The sequence below is a fragment of the Oryza sativa genome, chromosome 1 (genome assembly GCF_034140825.1).
Source record: "Oryza sativa Japonica Group chromosome 1, ASM3414082v1".
Lineage (NCBI taxonomy): Eukaryota > Viridiplantae > Streptophyta > Magnoliopsida > Poales > Poaceae > Oryza > Oryza sativa.
The window spans coordinates 1,363,008-1,386,791 of NC_089035.1; the positions used below are offsets into that span (position 1 = coordinate 1,363,008).

The 23,784-nt window shown below is 45.4% G+C and overlaps 6 protein-coding genes across 6 annotated transcripts; 3 read left to right on the top strand and 3 right to left on the bottom strand.

Moving 5' to 3' along the window:
* Window positions 1-759: 759 nt before the first annotated feature.
* On the bottom strand, window positions 760-5,731 carry LOC107275782 (probable LRR receptor-like serine/threonine-protein kinase At1g51860). The gene is made up of 12 exons (XM_015785932.3): window positions 5,603-5,731; window positions 4,272-5,330; window positions 4,014-4,152; window positions 3,816-3,887; window positions 3,624-3,695; window positions 3,451-3,531; window positions 3,193-3,350; window positions 2,703-2,980; window positions 2,477-2,599; window positions 2,282-2,351; window positions 1,482-1,674; window positions 760-1,387 (listed from the first exon to the last, which is right to left on the bottom strand). The coding sequence occupies exons 1-12, from the start codon at window positions 5,691-5,693 to the stop codon at window positions 886-888; spliced, it is 2,838 nt and encodes a 945-aa protein (XP_015641418.1). The 5' UTR covers window positions 5,694-5,731; the 3' UTR covers window positions 760-885.
* A 2,182-nt stretch (window positions 5,732-7,913) lies between these two features.
* Window positions 7,914-8,736, bottom strand: LOC107277069 (Bowman-Birk type bran trypsin inhibitor-like). Its single transcript, XM_015780788.3, has one exon. It carries the CDS (start codon window positions 8,713-8,715, stop codon window positions 8,143-8,145), a length of 573 nt encoding a protein of 190 aa, XP_015636274.2. The 5' UTR covers window positions 8,716-8,736; the 3' UTR covers window positions 7,914-8,142.
* A 1,299-nt stretch (window positions 8,737-10,035) lies between these two features.
* LOC9267088 (Bowman-Birk type bran trypsin inhibitor-like) lies at window positions 10,036-10,875 on the bottom strand. Its single transcript, XM_015779087.2, has one exon. It carries the CDS (start codon window positions 10,844-10,846, stop codon window positions 10,289-10,291), a length of 558 nt encoding a protein of 185 aa, XP_015634573.1. The 5' UTR covers window positions 10,847-10,875; the 3' UTR covers window positions 10,036-10,288.
* Window positions 10,876-13,322: 2,447 nt separating this feature from the next.
* On the top strand, window positions 13,323-14,224 carry LOC107278743 (putative E3 ubiquitin-protein ligase SINA-like 6). The gene is made up of 3 exons (XM_015780799.2): window positions 13,323-13,382; window positions 13,579-13,704; window positions 14,024-14,224. Exons 1-3 carry the CDS (start codon window positions 13,323-13,325, stop codon window positions 14,222-14,224), a joined length of 387 nt encoding a protein of 128 aa, XP_015636285.2.
* A 2,689-nt stretch (window positions 14,225-16,913) lies between these two features.
* LOC136351892 (E3 ubiquitin-protein ligase SINA-like 2) lies at window positions 16,914-18,570 on the top strand. The gene is made up of 2 exons (XM_066304355.1): window positions 16,914-16,962; window positions 17,960-18,570. Exons 1-2 carry the CDS (start codon window positions 16,914-16,916, stop codon window positions 18,568-18,570), a joined length of 660 nt encoding a protein of 219 aa, XP_066160452.1.
* A 1,030-nt stretch (window positions 18,571-19,600) lies between these two features.
* Window positions 19,601-21,674, top strand: LOC107276150 (E3 ubiquitin-protein ligase SINA-like 2). Its single transcript, XM_015780810.1, has 3 exons — window positions 19,601-19,756; window positions 19,896-20,727; window positions 21,409-21,674. Exons 1-3 carry the CDS (start codon window positions 19,601-19,603, stop codon window positions 21,672-21,674), a joined length of 1,254 nt encoding a protein of 417 aa, XP_015636296.1.
* Window positions 21,675-23,784: the final 2,110 nt, after the last annotated feature.

Genomic DNA, 23,784 nt, shown 5'->3' on the forward strand with positions numbered 1-23,784 from the left:
AATTTCCACCCCGTGATCGGTGATGGTGACGTCGCATTATTAATTTTAGAAGTACGTTATCCACATTGTAACTACGTGAGACTGCGATGACACGTAGTGCGTCGGAATCTGATCTCTGTACCCTCTCTTCTCTACTGTACGCATCGCATGTGCGCATGCGCACGTGGTGCGTGTACGGTCTGGTCGACGAGCACAAGTGGATGCCCAACACAAGCACGTGCACGCGCGCAGCAGCGCGCAAGACGCACGCACGCGCCGCATGCTAAGGGTAGGAGTCGTACGTCGTCGTCGCCTCGTCGGAGAGGAATCTCCGATGGTGGAGGTGAGCGGCCAGCGAATTCAGAGAGGCTTAGAGCAACTCATGTAGGTCTGGTCATGAGTAGAAGTCCCATGAACGTACACCGGCCCTCTTCGACATGCCTCAAATCCATGATATAAATATGCAATAAATCATTTTGTTTTTATTTTAAATAAAAATTAAAATTTTAAACCACTATAATTTAACGTGTATAAACTTCAAACCTACCTTCTATTTAAGATTTGTAGTTGTGCCAAACATTGACCTTAATTTTGCGCTAGTTCAAATTATGGGTTTATATTTCCAACATCAATGGCACCATAGCACTTCACAGTGGAGGAAGAACAGGAAAAATTAGAAATTAATCTAATTACTGCATTCCGAGTTGTAAAAATAATGTGAATAATGTGCATTTATTTGCATTTCATTCTAAAACCTAGAAAAAGTAGTAAAGAAATCGAATGTCTGGAATTTGTGTATTTGCATTGATTTAACTAAGACAAACTCAATTAACAGGCTAGATGTATGGATCTCTTACACGGATGACGTATCAAACGGTCTCTACACCAAATGGGAAGAAAGTCTTTTTATCGTGCAGCAGGACCGGAGGCCATTGTAGGCACCCTCCCAAAATTATGCTCCATCATAGACACGCCACTATTTTGACTCACATCGTTGGACCGGTCCGAGACATACGTGTTATAACTTAAATTGTGGTCGCTCCGAGGGTCAGGGTAGAACTCGTTGTGTGCATCGCCAATAGCACAACGTGCATCCTCAAGCTCGAGACACTCTTGCAACTGCATCACCACTTCAGTCATAGTGAGTCGTTGTGTCGATGCTTGTGCAGTGCACGTGAACGCAATGTCCATAGCCTTCCACACACCATTTACATCATAATCACTAGGCATGCATGTGTCCACAACATCCTCGATGTTACCCCGTGCTAGACGTTGTCGTGTCCAGTGGATGACGCTGATGGGGTTTGGTTCATGCAAGATAGCCGGCTTCCCAGTGACCAGCTCCAATAAGACGACGCCAAAGCTATAGACATCGCTCTTTGTTGTTGCTTGCATTGTCATCTGGTACCTGCATGTTTAGCCCGATCAATCAGCCTTATTTAGCATTTGTCACTGAAAACAATAAACAACAACTTTGATAAATATAAATGGGCTTGTCGTACTCTGGATCGACATATCCAAGTGTGCCAACGAGAGCGTTCGTGGATACATGGGTGATGTTGTCATAGCTGGATGCCTTGGACAAGCCAAAATCGGCAATCTTTGCCTCCAACCTTGTGTTTAGTAGGATGTTGGTCGCCTTCACATCCCTGTGAATAATAGGCGGATTGCACCCTTTATGTAGGTACTCTAGCCCTGGTCATTAACCAAATATTAACATAAGCGATCAAGCTTTGGAAAATAAAATTGTAAAATTACAGTACATTCTACCTAAAAGGGTTTGTTGCAGTGCATATGGATCCATTGGTATAGTGAGAATTATACACCTAAAAAACGATATTATTGATCTACTTCCAATTTTGCCCTACACATTTTTACTTCCTATATTGTATGTAGTATAGTAGAATTTGGTCCATTGATTGAAAATAATAGATGAACTCTATTTATAACAATGCAGGTGATTGATACCTCTAATTTTGTCCACATCATCTACTCATCAGTTAAAAGATAACGTATAATACATTAGTTCAGTACACTAAGCCAAATACTACAAAATAATTTCTTTGAATTCATTTGTTCTCAATCTTCTCTTTCTCCGTGTTTCCCCTTCTCTTAGAGCTTGTCTCGATGCCACCTCTTGAATGAACAGTAGCTCATTCTCTTTTCCTCTCCTTCTTTCCTTCGTCTCATCATCCAAACATGCGTCGGCCTAGCTATTCACCTAGCATCCCACTCATATTGTACTTTCTCTAAGGTAAATAGACCCAACCTCTAAGAACAACTTAGTAATTCAAGTAGTTACCTTGTGCAGATTCCAATGCGATATTGAGCCTCTCTCTCCATGTTAAGTATTTTCCCTTTTTTGTTTTCCCCTGCAAATGGGTAAATAAAATGAGAATTGGAGATCATGAGAGGCTTATGATTGAAATGATCCACTTTATGAAGTATCAGAGTATTCCCTGTTGGCCAGTCATAGATAGTATACATGCATACCTACAATATGTTCTTCTAGGGTTCCTTCTGGCATGTACTCGTAGACAAGAGCCATGTATATCCCATCCTTGCAGTAACTGATCATAGATACAAGATTCTTATGGTGAATCCGGGTCAAAATTTGAGCCTAAGCATGCAAATGAACTTAATTATTCTCTAGTGGGATTTTTTTTCCGTAGTAGGATTTCCATATATGTAGCAAGATCATTAATATAGTGAAAAGATTCTACCTCTATGAGGAACTCCTTAGCACCTTGGCTTGAGGATTCAGATCGCAACTTGACCGCCACTTCTGTGCCATCCTCCAAGAAGCCATGGTAGACATATCCGAACCCTCCCCGTCCGAGCACTCGTTTGAATTTGTTGGTTATCTTCTCTAGTTCTTTATATGTAAACCGACGGTTCTCAAGCCGCAGCGATACATTGTCACCATATCCACTATTTATCAGCACGTGGCTTGTTGATGTCGACATCTCGTTTTGCTGCTCTAGAGAATTGTTCATTGGTCCTTCATATGCGAAAAATAGAATTATTGTAGCATTAGTGGTGTTCAAGGATGAAGTCGAATAGACAATTGCTACTCCCTCCTTTCCATATTATAAGTTGTTCTAAGTTTATTATATAACCGTGTTAGAGTTAAAGAACTTTGACGTAGGACAAAATTAAAATGACTTACAATATGGAATGGACGGAGTTGTATATACCATGGCAAACACTCACCTTGCTTTTTTCGTCTCAGCAGGCAAAAGAGTGTTGTAACTGATGCTATCAATACAACCAGAACTGCAGGAATAACTGTGTAGATGGCTAGCTTGCTCTTCTTTTTAGCTGCCTTGCATGAATTGCCGTTGATGCATAGGTTTGGATTATTTCCATATCTACCAATGGCATGAACGTGTTTAGTCAAAATGGCAAAAAGTTTGGCCTAGTGTTTGCTGAAGAAATTAAGTTTGGTAAGAGAATGTAATATGCACTTACCTTACATTTAAGGAGCCATCTTGAATCCTCTTGAGAATTCCAGATGGAATTGATCCACTGAGTTGATTTCCTGTCAGATCTCTGACGAAACCATATAATGTGTATTTCAGTTAAAAATGATGCAAGCAGGTATATATAATATAATTTGACAAAAGTTGCATTGCCAAACTTACAAAACTCTCAAGGAAGGTAATTGTGAGAGGACATCCGGAATTGAGCCGGTCAAACTGTTGTTTGATAGATCCCTGCAAGATGTGGATCAAGAAGCATAAAAACAAGATATGGAACAGGTTATTCCAAATATAACAATAAAATATCACAAATAAGCATAAAAAAAATGTTAACATGCTGAGCTCAGAACGTACAAGTATTGAAGAGCCTTGAGATTCCCAAAAGCGGATGATATGTCAGCACTCAAACCACTGGAGGACAGATTTCTGCAAAAGGAGAATATATATGATCGGCCGATACAGTTTAGTTCGTTAAATATATAGTTAACTACCCTGTTTTTCATGAGGACAATTAAGTTCGTATTCAGCAAATACATGGACTGAATTACTTACAAGCTTATGATTCTTGCACCGCTCGAATTGGGATAGCTGCAGGTCAGCTTGTCCCACGCAAATGTCTTTGGCATACACGGGTCACCCATCCAATTCTTCTTGACTTGGTACTTGTCCTTGATCGCCATCATGGAAGATGCTGCACACAGATTTTCAACAATACCAAGAGACACGATGTGCTTGAGCATATATATCATCAGCTTGATCATGTATGTATGTACAAGTGCTAATTACATGCATGTGTGTGCATAAACTTACCATCCTGCGAGTCCGTGCCGATGACTGCGGTGGAGATGATCGAGAAAATCTCGGCGGCGTTGATGAGCGGCGGCAGCGTCGAGTTGGCGGTAGCGTTGATGGTGATATTGTACCTGGAGGTTCTTTCAAGGGGCTCCAAGCCATATAAGTATCTCGCTGTAAGGTATGTCGGCTCGTAAGCAGTATCGATCAACGGTTCGCCGTTGAGATTGATGTAGAACTGGCGCGAGGCGTTGTTGGTGAGGATCTCCAGCTCGGAGAAGTGGAAGATGACAGTGTACGGCGGCGTCGGGTCGTTTGGCTGCGGCCAAGGCTCCCAAAAGAAGTAGATGTTACCTGACGCGTTGCGCGGCGTCACTGCCGTCTGCATCACCGCCGTCGGCGCATCGAATATGTCTCCGTCTAAGTTATCTACCCTCGACGCCGTGGATATCTCCTTCCATAAGCTCGATGTATAGCTGTCCCAGTTTCCCCAAAATCTGTCATGTGGGTCATCTGGGTACCTGACGAGGCTGTTATCAGTCGGGCCAAAGTTGAGGCGGTTGAGCTGGAGGAGGCCCAGCGTGGCGTTCACCTGCGGATAGAGCCTTTTGTCCAGAGGCCTCAGCTCCAGCGAGGAGATGAAGGGCGTGCCGGTGCCAGTGTTGATCAGGCAGACCTGCACAAAGTCATCGGGCACCACCACGATGGCCTCCTCATAACGAGAGCCGCCGAGGCCGAGGCTCGTGATGTTCACCATGGTCCAGAAGTTGACGCCAATGTAGAGATGAAACACCGGCAGCTTGTTGAGGCCGTCGTAGTTGCCATACAAGAAAGAGGCGCGGATGAGGTACTTGATCCCAGGCGCCAGCGACCGGGCCGTGTAGCAGTTGCGCGCACCGTCGGGGAAGGCACGCAAGTTGTAGTACCGCTGCGAGAGCTGCGGTTTGATGTACTCCGGCGAAACGTTGTAGTTGGAGCCGCCGTCGGTGAAGTCGTCGTCGGCGACGTAGGATATCTTGGTCGTGTTGTGCACGTAGCTCGTGTTCGGCTGGATACCACAGTCTATGCTAATGAAACCTGCAGCATGCAAAATTCATTAAGGGCAAAAGGCCCAATCGAGCACCTACGTGCATGCATATATATATATATATATATATATATATATATATATATATATATATATATATATATATATATATATATATATATATATATATATATATATATATATATATATATATATATATATATATATATATATATATATATATATATATATATATATATATATATATATATATATATATATATATATATATATATCCTGATGATGATACTATTAGTTGTACCTTTGCTGTCTGGCTGTGCACGAGATTGGAATACGCCGTCGGCGAAGCAGAGAAGAAGAAGCAACCACGGCAGCAGTGAACGCTCCATCATTGCTCATGCTAGGTGCTTATTAGCTATCAATCGAGTATACTCTCTATGGACACATGTTCCATCTATTTATAGCCATCCTTTGAGCAAGTTTAATAGTATAGCCAACTACTAACTCCAAATCATCTAGAGTCAATATAATAGCCAATTTATACAATACTTGTTTACTATACTATTAATACATGGTCTCATCTGTCATACACACGTTACGTCTTGGAGCCCGTGCTGTAGCTGGCTACAGATCTATAGCCCGCTGCTCTTCTCTCTCTTCCTTTATCTCTTTAAAATATGTTTATAGCTGGCTTATAGTCTGCTATTGTACCTGCTCTTATAATCTACTCCTATCGATCTTGTTAATTAACACCACCGTAAATAAATTAATTTAGTCATGCATCACTGAACCTGTCCAATCAAAGCAAAGGGAGAGAAACCGCTTCCTCCTCGGTGATGGACCAGCTAATTTTCGGAATCTTCTTTGTGGGACCTGCACGACTTTGCTCGACTCTTGACTGTTTCTCCAGCATGGCATGCATGCAAATATCAAAGTCTACCAGGAGTGCGTCTAACTCTGCTTACGTGGATTCACACTTACGTTACATTTTCAATTCAAACAACGTGTTGCTTCCCAGCCGCGCCTGCACGCGCGCTGACGCTTTCCAGATTTTTTGTTTAAAAAAAACAGCCTTGCTACTCCAGCCTCCGAGTTTTTTTTTAATTGAAATACGCTACATAAATGAAGTTGATCACTGACGGATGCATGCAATTAAGCTTTTCATGAGTAACTTCGACCCAAAAAGATCAATTTAAATGTATATATGAAGTTCTCGTCATTTATTTGTTGGCCTATCAACCACAATTTTTGAACTTATTTTTAAAGTTGATTTTGAGCTATCCTTTTTAATTGCGGTATGATACCAGATAAAATTTGCATGCTTTAGCCCACGCAGTCATGCTTCCTAGCTTTCCATTTTCCACCACGTGATCACGGGCGCACCAGATCCAGCCGGATGCATGTTTGGAGGGACGAATTCATTGCTGCGGGAAATTCAATAAATGGGCCTATATGGGCCACGTAAGAAACGAGCTTTAGAGTCCACAAGTAACTGAACTCGCATGAACCGGCCCATTCACCTTACCTCGGCCCTACAAGATGTTTCAGTATGCACTATGCAGCCCAGCTCAGATTGGACGATCGGCTTTGATACTGATCCAAGTAGTACCTTCTGATCGGTTGACTGATGGCTATGGCTTTTTTCTATTTTCAGTTGCACACAGTAGTACCTACGAATGTGTCCTAACACATGCTTAAAAACATAGAGACCAATGACACTATATGCTAACTTCACCCACCCAACCATTTACCTAGTAATTAAATTAAAGCCTTGTCCATATATAGCTGCCAAATCCAGCACTCGAAAAGCCCCGTCTTCCTTTTCGGCTGCAAATTACTTGTCACTGGACTAAACAGTATCTCCTAATAGCTTGATCTTCTTGCCAGAATGCCTGAACAATCAGGCTCTGAAGAAATCCAGCCTTTTTCTAAATCCTTCTGGGCAAAGAAAAAAAAATGACATCAGAACATTGGAATACTCGTAAGGCTTGCACTTAATTACTGATGTCAATCTCTCTTCAATTTTCACGCGGGTACGTGCTGGACCTGCTGGTGTACCAGAGCACTCGCGTGTAAAGAATCCTCTTTGCAGTGGGCGCCATTCGCCAAGCATGTGCTTGCTCCAAGTTTATTACTAGTAGTAGTTCTCATGTATCCATGCATGGTAATCCCAGTGCTCTTCCACCTAATTCAGAAAGCGTTAACACGCGGAGTACATGGGGTCAAGCTACCCGCGCGCGAACTTACCGTGGTCAGATCGACTGGATCGGCGTGCCTACCAAGATAAGGTAAGCAGGAGCTAGAGCACATAGAGTACGCGGAGCAAGCTTTTAGGCTTAGGCTATGTTGGGTCCAGCGTGTTCCCAAGTACGCACAGAAAACGGATCAATCCATTAACACGTGATTAATTAAATATTAGCTATTTTTTTAAAAAAATGATTAATATGATTTTTTAAGCAACTTTCTTATATAAACTTTTTTAGAAAACGTATCGTTTAACAGTTTAAAAAGCGTGCACGTGAAAAACTGGGGAAATAAGTTATTAAAGAGGGGAAAATAACACAGCCTTAGCAGAGCAAGCAACTCTGAACGATCGAGCCGAGAGAGAGAGATAATGAACGATCCGCCCCGTTTTCTTTTATTTATTGAAGGACAGATTGATATACAAGCTAAGCGATCCACGTACAAATAATAAGCACTAAACTGACAACTAAAGCAGAGCTCTAAATGTTGATTGCTAAGCTAGCTAGTAGCATGATCAAACTAACGATCAGCTAGCAGCTAGCGCTTATTATCGACGGACAGATCGATCGATCGATCACACCCGTAGCCGTAGGTTAATTACTTGTGTTCGTCGGGTGTGCAACTGGGACCTGGCTCGCCTCTGAACCAATCATGGCAGACGTAGCGAGGAGGCTCCGACGACGACGACGACGACTCCAGCTGCTGGCAATCCTTGCACGCGGCGGCGCACGACTCCACCTCGTCGGCGCACCGGCAGATCGGCGGGAGAGACCTGCTGCAGATGTCCATGTCGCAGCAATCTCCCCACGGCCTCGGCGTGCAGAAGGGGCCCGGGTCGGCGCCCCAGTAGACGTCGCCGCAGATGAGCCGGCCCGGCGACGCCTCCTGGTCCTGGCACACCTCGCACTGGGCGGCGCACTGGCTGGGCTCCAGCTCGTCGTTGCACCGCCAGAACGGCGGGAAGATGCTCGCCGGCTGCTCCTCGATGTCGTCGCAGCACTTCCACGGCCTCTTCTCCGTCGGCATCTTCGGCGACTTTGCTCCGTCGCTGGGGAGGCGTATGGTATTGGTGTCGTCGTTCGCCGTGCCGTGGGCGGCGACGGCGACGGTGAGGCCGCCGAGGAGGAAGAAGAAAAGGATGGAAGAAGTAGCCATATTGCCGCTATTCATCTTCTCGTCGATGCGTGGGTTAATTGGTGTTGGGGATGTGCAGCGTTATTTATGGGCCAAAAAGTGTGCTAAAGCTAATAACACAATCACAAAGCTGACTTTAATTTACAAAAGATGATTAGCTAGCCTACTTGAAAAAAAAATCGCGAACGTATAAAAGAATTGCATGTCAATATATTTTAGAAGAAAAGAGTTTTAGTTACACAACGTAATCAGCCAGACCTGCTTATACCAGTGGAAGGGAGAAAAAGAAAAATAAAAAAGCTGAAGGTTAGAAAACGACAACGTGAGACTGAAGAGAAGGGGCTGAGCCACGCTACACTTCCAACAAATCCCAAAAACGACAACGCTAGCTAAATACCATAGATGGCCCTCCGAGTGGATAGACTCTAGAACCACTGAAACTGAAGAAAACGCAGAGTCGAAAAACCTAGTTGAAAAATAAATTATAACAAAATTTTGCTGAATTCAAACATATTTCACCAAAATTAAAACTTGTCCTAGATAATCCAAATGAGAATTGCCAAAATAATTGGAAAATAAACAACAATAAAAATTGAACAAATTTTATAGAATTAAAAAAATATAAAATAAAAGGAAATTAAAGCATGAACAAATATTTGCATCGGGACGAATTTGGTTAATACGGCCCATGTAAGCAACGAGCTTTGAAGTCCATGTGAAACTAAACTTCCCGGAATAAGTTTACTTAAGTTCTCTCAAGTTGTCGCCGAGTTCTCTTTTGACAACAAAGTTAGGGATTTCATGTGAACTTCTTCTAAACTTCCCTGAACTGGCCCACACACCTTGCCCCAGTTGCCCTCGGCCCATCCAGATCTGCGTGTGCGCAGCCCAGCTCAAATTTGATCGCTAATTGTGAGTTTGTGACCTTCGTTTCGGTTGGGTTGACTGATGCGCCTATGGTTTTGACCTTTCTGGCTTGGACGGAGGTGCCGTTTATCTCTACCAATCTACCATCATACGTAGTATTATGTTCTAGATGAACTCCACCGGTCAAATTAAGGGTTTTTTAAGATAATGAGGGATTTTATTAGTCAATAAAAACATCCGGACTCTGTCCTGACTAGGGATGCATGCAACCCAAAAAAAAAAAATACAGGATGGATGGGGATTAATTTGTGATACGATCGGGTGAAAATATGGTTGTTCTCTCACTGTTTATCAAGCTTCAATTCTACATTTATTGTTCATAATATTGATTGATGCGTGTGAAACATGAACAAGCTTCCGCATGCTTTTATACTGAGTAGCTAGAGATCACTCATTATTCAACTTATTATTTACGATGACAGCGCAACATGGCAACATTTATTCATTTATTTTGCTCTTGGTCACTGGCTAGACCATCGTTCACACGAGACAACACACAATTTAAACACGTAATTAAGCTAAGCGAGTTGCAGCAAAACACTCTCAAGCTATAGCAGAGCTCTGAATATGGAGCTAGCTAGCAACACTGAATGATCGAACGAACGATCAGCTAGCTGCTAGCTAGGGCGAGTTTTATTGACGGACACAGATCGATCGATCGATCATACATATCGATCTGCAGCTAGTTCTCGCACGAGTGTTTGCACTTGGGCCCTGGCTGGCCGGTGAACTGGTCCTGGCAGACGTAGCGAGGAGGCTTCGACGACTTCACCCGCTTGCAATCCTTGCACGCGGCGGCGCACTTCTTCACCTTGTCGTTGCAGCGGCAGATCGGCGGGATCGACCTGGTGCAGGTGGTGTTGGTGCAGCAATCTCCCCACGGCCGCGGCGTGCAGAAGGGACCCGGGTCGGCGCCCCAGTAGACGTCGCTGCAGATGAGCGGGCCCGGGAATGGCCCCGGCGCCTCCTGGCACACCTCGCACTGTGCCACGCACTTGCTGGGCTCCAGCTCGTCGTTGCAGCGCCACTGCGGCGGGTTGGTCTTCGTCGGCAGCCGCTCGATGTTGTCGCAGCACTTCCACGGCTTCTTCTTCGTCGGCGCCTGCTGTGCTGATCCTCCGTCGGTCGGGAGGCGTATGGTGTTGGTGGTGGTGTCGTCGTCCGCCGTGCCGAGGGCGGCGGCGGTGAGGCCGGCGAGGAGGAGGAAGAGAAGGGTGGAAGTAGTCATGGCGGTCTTCATCTTCTTCGAGTAGTAGCTTAGTTGGTCTCGAACTCTCGATGATATGTGGTGTTATTTATGGAGACCAAATAAGATAAGCTAACCCCATCACCTAACTGACTTTAATTGTGTGGATAAGAGCACGTGGCAGCACGTTCTCGTAGAGAGAGGAATTAACAAGCAACTTAACACTCCTAGCTACTATTCCTTATTATTCCTTTGGTCCATGGAAAAATGATAATGCATATCTTGTGGTATGAAAGATGGAGATTATATGAGGAGGATGGCTCAACCTCAACGTCAGAATATATCAACAAGATGTGCATGCAATGCACAAGATCGACATAGTTTTGTTTCTTTCTGACCCGTTTCTTCGTTCGGACTATAGGTGTACAAGACAGGGACATGCGTGATTGTATGGTTCCCATTTCCATCACATGATCACGACCGTTCATACGATGCAATATATCCACGCACCTAATTAATCTAAATCGTGACTACACGTACGGTTAGCCGCGTGGCAAGTCGCTGATGAATGGGCAGCTAGCCAAGCAAGCAGAGTCAGAGAGCAGGTATTGAATTGAACAAATGAATTCTAATACATACATCATTTTCCATCGATGAGTTTCAACTCCATCTAAAATAAGAGTGAAACTAAATAAAGCACTCTTACAAAATAAACTAAAGAGGGTCTTTTCAGAGACATCTTATAAAAAAAATAAACTAGAGAGAGTGAAGCTAGGTTTATGCATACATATCTCTACCAAACAGCCATTACATATTGATGTAGTCCTGTTCTTTTCTCCAACAAGAGTTGGATGAAGATTAAGATTTTCGTGGCACGCTTTTCAAATTACTAAACGGTGCGTTTCGTGCGAAAACTTTCTATATGAAAGTTACTCTAAAATATCATATTAATCTAATTTTCAAGTTTGTAATAATTGAAACTCAATCAATCATACGTTAATACCACCTCATTTTACGTAAAAAACTTAATCTTTATCTTCATCTTCATTTTCATAAGAAAAGAACCCCACCGTCAGTACAGCCCAGCGCAAAATCCATGGGCTCATACCGTCAATACAGCCCAGCGCACGCTAGATCGCTACCAGTACTAAGCGATCCTCCTGTTGGGCCACGTACAACCGTCAGATCAATAGGAGTAGTAAACAAGGAAGGGTCCAGATCGCACCGAAACGAGAGGCGGAGTGATGTTTTTACCCAAAAAAACCCTTGGATTAACACGTTTTACCCCGCAAAATCATCAATCACCGCCTCCTTCCTCCTCCGTCGTCGTCGGCGACGACTCGTCGTTGTCGTCGCCGCCGCCGTCCTCCCCCATCGTGCTCTGCTCGGATCGACTGGGGAGGGGGTCCACCGCCGCCGGCATTCCGGGAGCAGGAAATTTTCTCAACGAGGGTTCATGACCGCAGCAGCTAGCTAGCCTCGTCGCTCATCCACAAGACTAGGAAACCAGAGGGCCTCGAGGTGGCGGCAGTGGCGACTAATCCCCACCCCACAGCGCCTAGGGTTTTGATGTACGGCCACACCCAACCTCGATTGGGAAACCTCCTTATTCTATACTCTCCTCCATTGGACTATTGGAGTGATCTCGCGGGGTGCCTTTGCCCGATTTTAGTGTTTAGGGTTTATGCGCCGCGCCGAGCTTTATGCTCGATTGAATTCCAGTTGATTGGTCTCCTTTGTCAAATTAGCTAGCATAGGCGACTCTTAACCCACGATACTATCAAGGCACACTTGCATTGGGAAGGAATTGAAGGAAAAGGTTATCAAAACAACACAAACATTCTCGTTCTATACATGTGGGGGGGGGGGGAAATAGCAGAAGGCGAGTGCAAATTTTATTGTTCGGTGCAAAATATGAAACCGAATTGTACGTGATGTGAATTACATAGTTCCTTCTCACATCACATTGGTTCACATCCAAAGAACAGTATCAGTTCTAATATTTTCGAAATGTTGTGGTAAGATTCTATAGTACTTGTGCTAGCCTATAACTTGGAACTATTGGTTTCGAACAGGCTAACTTGGAACTGGAATGGATTTCTCTCTTTTCCTTTACCCATCGTTTTGGATTCCTGGTACCACTTTGTGAAACTATGAATTATAAAAGAGCATATGCATAGTCTCTGTTATTACTTTGTGATAGTATCACAACACACATTGTATCAAGGAATTGGTAGTCATGCAGGAGTAAAATATCTTAAATGACTCTGCTATCATACTGTAGCTTCTCCTATGTCTTGTTCATGATCTCGGGGGTAGTATGCTAAATTTCACTACCTACGCAAAGTTCTTTTTGTTTAGGGTCTAGATTCAGGGATCATACAAACCAAAATGTACTAATTTTACTTAACAAAAGGGTCAAATTTCTCATGGAAAATATGCTGCACACCTTGCTGCTGATAAATCATTTATATTTATCTTTGCTGCGAGCCTGTCTCATCTGCAAGGGTCACTGCACAATGTTCTGTGCATGGCCGCTAGGCAATTGCCACAATCACTTATACAAATGAACTTAGTTAAGGGATTTGTGGTAATTAGCTACCTCAAAGAATTATGTGATCCATTATTGTTAGTAATCCAATCTTATTCTCTGTATATTTACATATTTTTAGATTCCAGCAATTCTGTATGTGACCTTTTGAAAAGGTTACTGTAATACCCCCTATCTATCAAATTTGTCAGTACAATTTGTGAGACAAATGTGACTAAACTGTTATAATATGTAGGTTGCACTTGCAATGGTGAGCGTGTCAATGGGACATAATGCTGACAAGAAGCAGGTTGTCACAATTGGCATGGACGTCTTGGACTGCCCTGTCTGCTTTGAACCCTTCAAGCCTCCGATTTTCCAGGTACATGAATCGCATATATAAGAGCATCTAGTTTATTTCTAAAGATAACCAGATTGGCAAAATCTGGTCTTGTTTTCCTAGAAAACTTCTGTCCATATGTGAAAGTAGTTATGTGGTAGTGCCTCTGCTACTCTTGCATGAGGACATGTTCTGTTTTTGTTCGACTTAATGTTGTTTCTGTCAAATTAAGTCTAGTCTCTCACGAGTACTTATTAATCGTTGCATGAGGACATGTTCTGTTTTTGTTCGACTTAATGTTGTTTCTGTTGAATTAAGTCTAGTCTCTCACGAGTACTTATTAATCGTTTTGATACCGCAGTGTTCTGTGGGGCATTTCATCTGCTCCTCTTGCTGCAACAAGCTGAATAAGTGCCCTGGGTGCTCAAGAACCTCCTTTGAACACTGCTTGGGCATGGAGCGCATTGTCGAATCCGCAGTGGTTCCTTGCACCTACGCCGAGCATGGATGCACCAACAAGATGTCACGCCCTGAACTAGCCCTGAACAGAACTAGCCCGTGACGCTCCAAATTAACCTGTTAATCGATACTAGTCCCAGGAAACAATGCTGGTATCACAGGAAGACAGAATATCACAACAACAGAGGTCTCTTTATTACAGAGTAGGAGTACAGTCATGTTGGGCTGCGGACAGATCCCGAGCTCACAACTGCATTACAAAAGGGAAAGCGGAAGCCAAGACTTGGACCAAACATCACAGGCGCGACTTGGGAACTAGGCCGAAACCCTAAAACTCATCGTAACCGACTTGCTCCTAGAAGAACTCCTCGTCAGCGAGATCCACATCATCTTCTTCAGCAACTGGGGGGGTTATTTATATAGAGCAAGGATGAGTACAGGAGTACTTAGCAAGCCATGGGAATTTAAGTGTTTAATGTAGGCTTCAAGGAAAGGCTGTTGTTTTTGCAATTGATTTTATTTAAACTCCTTTTTGAAACAACTAAGTGAGTGCTTCTCAAACGACATGGATGAGACAGTGCGTCACGCCCGGTCGGAGTATGTGCAATGTATCAGTCTTTGAATTGATTCAAGGTTGGCACCCGGCCAACAACTTTCAAACGGCCACCCGGGCCTGGCTGATCCCATCAGCCGGCGATTTTCCAAACATCGAACCCATTCCACAGCAGCAATTTCACAAAGCAGTAGTCAAACAAAACTACGCTAGGAATCACCTCACATCCGCCTATGACCGTGGGCACGGCTGTTCGAACAGTTTAATAACCTCTGCAGAGGGGGTACACTTTACCCACACGACATTACTAACCCGGACCATCCAGCCCGTGCAGAACGGCCACATATAGAGACCTTAAGGCTTTCATGACAAGGCATTTCGAAAGCCGACACAGCTTCACCATATGCCAACGAGAGGGATCCCAGACCAACACCAGATTAGGTCCCAGACCATACTGTGCCAGGAAACCCGGGGGTTCTCCCCGGCACCACCCCGATGAATCCACATGTCTCTTGGCATCATGGTTCCCCCGATTAGCTAGTTACTCAGCCAGGGGTGTCCCATTCCACCCATGTGGTCGCACTTGTCTTATGTTCGGATGAAATTCCAAGGAAACGGTCCTTAAGTGTAAGAGCGGGAAACCGTACTCCCGGTACGTTCCCCGGTCTGCGATTTTGGAAATTCATTTAGTTCGCAAGCACCGACCCAGGTGTCGGGTTTTCCAAGTCTTTTGTAAAACCCAAGTTTTACCTATCGTTGGATATTTTATATTTTGAGGGGGGGTGTTCCAATGCGCGTACCCGAAGGCCCGTGCATCGAAGCACAACAGTTGACAAAGGAGGTTTAAGTGTTCAATAATTCAAGGAGGGTAATTGCAGCAATTAGGATTGGGGGCCGGCAGGCTATCTCGCAAGCCGCGGCCGAATTACTTGTGTAAATCCTATTCATGCAATATTTGTGAAAAAGAAATACTTAGATTTAAATTATAGGTGCAAGATGATCAAAGGTGACTTGCCTTGCTCGAGACCTTGAGCTTGATCCTCGAAATCCTCGCACTGCGGGTCTTCGGGCTCCGAAACTACACGCGAAACGGGACAACTCAACAAACGGCGAAAATAAAGCCCTATTATTGACCTCTAAGCGTGCCATTAGATAGATCTCGAGATTTGAGGAATTTTAAAAGTTGAACAGAGTCAAACGGACTTACGGTTGGGAAGATATTGAATTTCTAAGATTATTGGATTTTTGATCTAAAGGAAAAGGATTTATTTAAATCCTTTTTGAGAAAAGAAAAGAAAAGAAAGAGGGAGGGGAATTAGACTTCCCTCAGGCGGCTAGGGCGCGGCCCGAGAGAAAGGGGCGGCTCAGCCGAACTTAACGGGCTGGCCGGCCCGAGAAGGCGGCCCAAGGCGCGCGCGCGGGCGGGGAGGAGAGAGAGGGAGCCGGTGGGCCGGGTCTATCTCGCGTGGTCCCGAGTGGGACCCGCTTGTCGGCAGCTCGGCTCACCGTGAGCGAGGTGCAGGCGGGGCGTGCTTGGGTTTGGGAAGGGGAGGCGCGGCGCACGCGCGGTTCGCGGAGGACGCGGTGCGCGGCGGGCCCACGCGCAGCCTCACGGCTCACCGTGGACCATGCGCACAGGGCGGGTGGAACGGAGGGAGCGGCTGACCAGGTTAGCCGATTCGGTCGTGCCGAGGTGGCACCGACGTGGCGCCTACGTGGCTGCCACGCGGGCCGGCTGGAGGAAGACGAAGGCGCCGTCCGCGAATGGACGGCGGGCGGCGGCGGTTTCTCTAGGACGCCGTGTGACGACGAGGGGCGACGGGGTGTTCATCGGAATGACGAGGGAGAACGAGAGGGAGCGAGCCAACGGCTTGGATTTGCCGGAGGGAGTTCGTCGGCGGCGGATTGCGATGGCGGCAACCGGCGGCGAGAAAAGGGGGAAACGACGACGAGGTCACGAGGGGCTGATTCCCGGCGGTGAGAGCATCTACGCGGCTACGGTAATGCATTCCTAGCACCGGATTAGGAGGAAACACGCCGTGGGAGGCCGGCAACGAGAGGTGGCTACCGGACTCGGGCGGCGACGGTGGCGAGCCCACTGCGAGCGACGGCAGCAGTCGGGGCGGCGCCAGTTTGCTACGGGGAGGCTACACATGCTTCTAACCGAGTCTAAGGGGAGGAGGCGGAACGAGGAGGGAGAACGGGGAGATGCACTACCGTGCGGGCGGGTGCAGTGACGATGGCCGACGGCGCGGGGCGTGATCGCTCCGGCCTCGGGCCGGGGAAGAGTAAGGTGAGGGTGCGCCCGGAGTCCACGTCACGCGTCCTTGCTTGTGCTGGCTCCTCCGACACGCGCGACGACGAACGGCGACGACGAACAGGGCACAGGCGTGGCGGCAATGGCGAGGGACGAAAACGAGGGAGATTGATTTGGGGAGGGGCTTGGGTTTATAGGGTGGCAATGTCGGTTCGGAAACCGACCTTGGGTAGTCAAGAGTGAGCTGGTGCTCTGACGCTCGCGGTCAAAATGGCGGCAGAGGGCATGACGCCGGCGAGGGAGAAAAAGAAGGAAAGAAGGAGGGAAAGGAGGCTTGCCTCTTGCCACTTTGGGAAAAGAAGGAGGGAGAGGGGGGCGACATGGCAGAGGGAGGAGGAGCTCTGCCTCCGTCCCTTGGAAGCTAGCGCGCGGTGGTGGCGGGGCCGGGTCGACGACGACGGCGATGACGGCAGACCGGTTTGGAGCGGAGCGGCGACACGGGCGGCAGACGCGGGGCAGGCGCGGTAGGTGCTGACGGCGGCGGCGACTGGCCGGTCGGCCACCACGGCGTGCGCGCGCGGGAAGCAACGGGGCGACGCGACGATTTGGGCGGCATTGGCGGGAAGCGGCAGCGAGGGCGGAGGGCGCTCGGCTCGGCGTCGGCTCACGCGCACGCGCGCGCGCGCGGCGTACGAGCAGAGCGAGGGAGGGGAGAGCCGAGGGAGAGGCGCTCGGCGCGGCGCGGCTCACGCGCACGCGCCCACGGCGCACGGGCAGAGCGAGGGAGAGAGGGAGAGAGAGAGAGAGGGAGGGAGAGAGAGATGGGCCGAGAGGAAATCGGCCCACCGAACCTGAGGGAGGCAAAATAGACTTTTGCGGAGGAATTCGATTTGGGAAGGGAAATTGAGATTAGGGTTTGGATTTGACTATGGATCGGGGATTTGAGATCCGGAAAGGCACGGAGACTGACTGCAAGCGAAGAAATAATTTTCACAATTAGGGTTTTTAGAATTTAATTTTCCCGCTAGGCGCCACGACGGAGCGGGCGCTACACAAGATCACCTACTTCAACAAGAAAAGCCATGAGCAGGCGTGCTCCTACGAGCCGTGCTTCTGCCCGGACTCTGGCTGCGGCTTCAGCGGGTCAGTGGCGACGCTCTGGAAACATTTCACCACTCAACACAAGTGGCCGTCCACGGAGTTCAAGTACTATACACCGTTCGACCTCAGAGTCAAACCAGGCGCCCACTTCCTCCGAGCTGGCGATGGTCAGCTCTTCGTGATGAACATGGTGTCGGTGGAGCCAGTCGGCCATGGGGTCTCCCTCGTCTGCATCCAGCCGAACACTTCGGAGTCCAGTTTCAGGTGCAATGTTGTCTTCTCCAGCTTCACGGGCCATCACCAGATCTCGACGCTGGAGTCAGTCAGGTGCTCGTCGCTGTCGGACGGGCTTCCAAAGAACTACTTCTGCATCGTGCCCAAGTCTCCTGGTGGTGGCGCTGCCGTCTTGCTCAGAATCACCATCGACACTAAGTTGGTGCTCGAAGTCGAGGACGAACAGGAGGAGGAGGAGGACGATGACGACTATGATGAGGATGAGGATGAGGATGACGAGAGCGACGACGAGGATGGGAATTAGGGGGCAATTGTCTGTGGACATGGATAGGAGTACGCAAAATTAGTTTAGCTTAGGACAGGTTCTTTGTATGGATGTCCACATGCCAAAAGCTCATCAAGCAGACTATATTTTTTAGTGCTTCATAGGAGTATTATTATTCAGTAACTGAGTTTATATCTTCTTTGTTGATACAAGTATGACTTGGAGTATACATGCGTACCGAAAAATCCTTGATGTGGCGAGTAAACTTCTGTATCGTATACATTGCAGCATTACAAAGACCCACTCATTCCTGCTTAACCAAATCCCCCAACACATGCTTGCCAAAAGCACTAAACGGCTAAACCTAAAGTCCCCCCCTAGTTTCCTTCTCAACATATCAAAACCCTCCCAGAGAATTGATAGGTGTATTGTCTAAACTTAGTCTCCCTCACCACTCTTCAAGCAAATTTTGCAATTGGGCAACAATACAACACATGATCAGAAGTTTCAGTAATTTGACACATCAATTTCTTGTTAGTTTTGGTGACAAAAGAAATATGCCTTGGACTTTTGAATGGAGGAAGACTCCATCTATCCTCTCTCTCTCTAATCAGATTAGAGATACTCCATTGAGGATGAGGGGCATTTTACTATTTGCCACCCATATGTCAATGACATGTGGGTCTAATGATAAATAATTAATTGCCACATCTATAAGTGGTTAAATCTGATTTTTTTTAAAAAAAGATATGCTAGTTAATTAATATGTATGCATGTACATTTTATGTTATGAAATATCGAAAAAAGTGGTTGCGCGTTTTCCCTAATGTTTCTTCGTAATATCTCGTGTGAGGGCTTGTTTATATCAACTGTCAAACTCCACGTAGTAACTACTCTTGTTTTTCGTTTAAAGGAAGACTTAAATGACTGAACTCCTTGATACTGTTGCTGGTTAATTGCAAGTAGTTTGACCACCGTCTTCCACCCAACACATCAGTATATATATTGGGGGAACATGAGCAATTGAGCTAGTACAAGAGAACTTCAGATTTGGAGGCAGTAGTATACGATGGAGATCAGCAGCAGCCTCAACAAGAGGAAATTAGGGGAAGCTCAGCATGATGGAGATCGCGTTGTCATCAAGAAGAGGCAGAGTGTCAGCATGGACATGGAGGTCTTGCACTGCCCCGTCTGCTTTCAGATCCTGAGGCCTCCAGTTTTCCAGGTACGTACACTCATTTGACATGATGGAGTACATAGCATTTGGTTGTGCTAAATTTAATTTCTATCGAATTCAACATTTTGAATTGAAGTTGGATCTCACATGGATGCATGTCTTTGCATAGGCTCTTGTTAATTTTTAGTGTGATCTGGGGCACTTGGTGTGTTCGCCTTGCCGTGACAATCTGCCGGCCGGAGGCAAGTGCCCGTCGCCGTCGTGCTTCGGAACTCCCTCCGTGCGCTGCGTCGCCATGGAGCGCGTCGTCAACTCCGTCGAGGTCGCCTGCGCCTACGCCGAGCACGGCTGCCCCGACAAGATCGCCTACGCCAACATCACGGAGCACGAGAAGACGTGCCCGCACGCGCCGTGCTTCTGCCCGGAGCCCGGCTGCGGCTTCGCCGCCGCGTCCGCGGCGGCGCTCGCGGACCACTTCACCGCGCCTCGTCACAACTGGCCATCGCACAAGCTCAGCTACAGCCAGCCGTTCGAACTCCGCGTCCACCCGGGAAAGAACGTCCTCGTCGGAGAAGAAGACGGCGCCCTCTTCCTGCTGAACGTGTCGCCGGCGGCGGAGCACGCCGTCGTCTCTCTCTTCTCCGTGCAGCCGCACCACGGGGCGTCCGGCTTCGGACGCTCGGCGAGCCATTTCGGATGTTCGGTGGAGTTCTCATGCTTCCTGGGGCATCTACAGTGTTCGACGCTGGTTACTGTCACGAGCTCGTCGCTCTCAGATGGAATGCCGGAAGAATGTTTCTTCTCGGTGCCCGAGCTGCAGGATTCTGTTGATGGTGATGCCGGTGTCGGTGTGGATATCCGCATCACCATAGATGAAGCAGTGCCGTTGTTTAGCTGTGTCGACGGCATGGAGGACGACGACGACGAGGATTGTGACGATGATGTCGATGCTAACAACGGCGACGATGATGAGAATGACGGGGATACCTCCGATGACGAAGACGAGGATGATGAGGACGGTGACAGCTGCTGTGACGACGAAGAAGACTGATGCAATGGGCAAATGGTTGTGAAGAATTCTAAAAGAAATCCGACAATGTTTCAAAATCCAAGTAATTTTGGTTGTCTAGTTATATAGCCGGAATCCGTTAGTATAAGAACGGAGGTACTAGTATATTTGTGCAACTTAAATATATGGAGAATATGTAGTGCTTTCAGATTTGAGTATGCCGTTCTCTCTACGTGTGGATCAGTTTTAAATATGAATTTTGATGGAGCGATAAATGGCATTATTCACTACTCCCTTCTTCCAAAAATCTAAGTTCTATTCCTTTTTCATCAAGATCAAGAATCAATTAATTCATTCACCATATGATAAAACCAATGAACATGCAACCAATAAGTATGAAAAGGTTCCTATCAATAATTTAATTTAGTAGATAATGACTACAAATAGGACTTAGACTTTTGAAAAAACTAAAGAATGAAATAGGTGACTTTTGGAAGGAGGGAATATGTTGCTCATCGCTTTAAGAAATGGAGTACATTTCATTTGAGAGAAAAACGCACACGATAGTCGAAGGATTAGAATCTATTCTCCCTTAATAAGCTCAAAAAAAAAATTCCATTCTCCCTCTCTGACGAGGACACGTTTCTGTTCATCTTCATTGCTATTTTTGTCGTGCTCTCTCTCGTTAAAGGAACTAAACTAAATTTTCTTGTTTTGAGCGGCACGGCATGGAATCCGGCTTCAGATGCTCAGTGGAATTCTTTTTGCTTCGAGGGGCATTGCGAGGCTTCGACGCTGGAAGCTGTCAAAATCTCGTCGCTCTCTGACGGGCTGCCGAAAGATCGTTTCTTTTCGGTGCCCAAGCAGCAGGATGGGGACGCCGGTGTCGTGCTCGGCATCACCATTGATGATGTCGAAGACGTAGAGGACGAGGACTCCGACGAGGAATGTGAATGACGGATCCAGTAATTCATCGTGATAATGGTTACGCTGCGTTCATATATTTGCTTGGTTGCGCAAGAAATTAAGTATACTTAGGTTTATTTTTAGCTTAAGATTATTATAATCTACATTATTGAACTATATTACTATAAACTGAATTATAATAAGCCGATATATAATAAGTTGTGAGCTGTTTGTTTCTCTGGATTATAAGCTGTTTGTTACTCTCTCCATTCCAAATTGATCTATATATAATTTTTTTTGAGGTTATTTCTAAATGATCTACATATTTGTGTTCATTCATTAGGTCTATTCGTTATTTGTGCATTAGAGTAAATGGACATTGATGCATGTATCCATGCACACAAGCATTTATAACTCACATGCAATATCTTGATTTGCTATTGGTTAGGAAATAGTGAGGATGGTGCATGCATTGAGTTTGTTGCTAGAGTAAATATAGTATGAGAGAGTTATTAGCTTTTCTGGGTCTTGGTGTACCTATGAAATATGTGGATCAATATGGAATGGAGGGAGTAGATTGTAATAATCTATCCTAATAAGCTATATGTTTATTTTATCTTATTTCTGATAATCCATATTATAATAATCATAAGCTGAATCAAACAGGACCTTAGTAGTACTCCCTCCATCTACTTTTGATAGTTATATTTCATCTTAGCACATAGACCAAGGATAAGTAATTCTACTTACCATCTATTTAAACATGCTACTAGTCATTCATCGTAAACAAGCAATTCATTAATATTTACATTTCTCGATGCCTATGTAGCCAATCTTGTGTGGAAGAATAGAAAGTCATGCATTAAATCCGAGAAAGTCATTAAGATGATAGGTTGTTGAATTAAAATATGCCTATCAAAAATAAATTTTTCAGATTTAAAAATATGACTATCAAAATTAGATGAAGGGAGTAGTATTTTGCAGTACATTTGTCTTCCTTCTTTTTTTAATTACTCGTTTTAGGCTGCGTTCGTTAACCCCTCTTCCTCGTTTTCCGCACGCACGCTTTTCAAACTGTTAAATGGTATATTTTTTGCGAAAAAGTTCCAATACGAAAGTTGCTTTGAAAAATTAAATTAATCCATTTTTTTAAAAAAATAGCTATTACTTAATTAATTATGCGCTAATGAACCGCTTCGTTTTTCGTGCGGTGGAGTTGGGTTCCCAACCCTAAGTATCAAACACAGCCTTAGTATGATTTGAACTCAAAATTAAGTTCAAGATTTCTGTTGACTCTTCTGTGCTCATCAGTTACGCAGTCACTTTCTGATCGATGGGCCAGTGATTACATCCTACCCCTGTGTTATCCCCAACATTTCTGATTACTCTGGTGAACTGATGATGGTGTCGTATGTGATCTCCAAATAATCGGAGCTCCATAATAATCAGTGCACTAGAAATTACAGTGCATTGTGCCTCTGATTCCAACGAGTTATGGGGAGGGTGTACCATTTCGTTTTGATTAAAAACCGCTACTCACCGGTTTACGGAAACCCGATAAAGCCATATCAACACCGTATGATAAACTACCTAAAAACAATTGGTTTCCACAAACTGATCATCAACGGTTTTGTTCACCCGTATTTTATGGGTCAATGAAACAAGACTCTGAATTTGAACTTTTCATAAGCCAGTCGCACCTGAATACAGAGATAGTACAGGGAAATAATTTTGATATCTCGAGGGGATGTCCTCTCGTATGTTCAAAATCCATACAAACGGTTATGAAAATTTTTAGAAAAAAATAACAACTTACCCATCAAAGATATAAAAATGATAATTTCATCGTGTGAATAGTACTGTTTACACCCGAAATTGTCTTTTTTTTCTCAATATTTAGGTTAAATTTGACATTGATTTTTGGTGGAGCAATAGATTTCAATATACTTCGCATTGAATTTGAAAGAAAAAAGATAAACAAACGGACATCTCCTCGAGAGATTAAAATCCATTCCTGGTAGTGTGAGCTAGCAGTCCATGCAAGCTGTAAGACAGTGACAAGAACAATTTAGCAATATGAAGGCTATGTTGTTCCACGTTAAAATTGGAAGTTTGAATAAATTAAAACGATGTGACGGAAAAGTTGAAAGTTTATGTATAG

Excerpts from the sequence above, each read along its gene's own strand:
- LOC107275782 (XM_015785932.3), bottom strand. The coding sequence starts at position 5,693 with ATGATGGAGCGTTCACTGCTGCCGTGGTTGCTTCTTCTTCTCTGCTTC. Across the intron at positions 3,696-3,815 it reads CTCAAGGCTCTTCAATACTT|GGATCTATCAAACAACAGTT; the intron begins GTACGTTCTGAG and ends CACATCTTGCAG. Across the intron at positions 2,600-2,702 it reads CTAAGGAGTTCCTCATAGAG|GCTCAAATTTTGACCCGGAT; the intron begins GTAGAATCTTTT and ends TTGCATGCTTAG.
- LOC107277069 (XM_015780788.3), bottom strand. The coding sequence starts at position 8,715 with ATGAATAGCGGCAATATGGCTACTTCTTCCATCCTTTTCTTCTTCCTC.
- LOC9267088 (XM_015779087.2), bottom strand. The coding sequence starts at position 10,846 with ATGAAGACCGCCATGACTACTTCCACCCTTCTCTTCCTCCTCCTCGCC.
- LOC107278743 (XM_015780799.2), top strand. The coding sequence starts at position 13,323 with ATGGCCGCTAGGCAATTGCCACAATCACTTATACAAATGAACTTAGTT. Across the intron at positions 13,383-13,578 it reads ACTTAGTTAAGGGATTTGTG|GTTGCACTTGCAATGGTGAG; the intron begins GTAATTAGCTAC and ends TATAATATGTAG. Across the intron at positions 13,705-14,023 it reads TCAAGCCTCCGATTTTCCAG|TGTTCTGTGGGGCATTTCAT; the intron begins GTACATGAATCG and ends TTGATACCGCAG.
- LOC136351892 (XM_066304355.1), top strand. The coding sequence starts at position 16,914 with ATGGCCGACGGCGCGGGGCGTGATCGCTCCGGCCTCGGGCCGGGGAAG. Across the intron at positions 16,963-17,959 it reads CGGCCTCGGGCCGGGGAAGA|GCGCCACGACGGAGCGGGCG; the intron begins GTAAGGTGAGGG and ends TTTTCCCGCTAG.
- LOC107276150 (XM_015780810.1), top strand. The coding sequence starts at position 19,601 with ATGGAGATCAGCAGCAGCCTCAACAAGAGGAAATTAGGGGAAGCTCAG. Across the intron at positions 19,757-19,895 it reads TGAGGCCTCCAGTTTTCCAG|TGTGATCTGGGGCACTTGGT; the intron begins GTACGTACACTC and ends GTTAATTTTTAG. Across the intron at positions 20,728-21,408 it reads AGACGAGGATGATGAGGACG|GAACTAAACTAAATTTTCTT; the intron begins GTGACAGCTGCT and ends CTCTCGTTAAAG.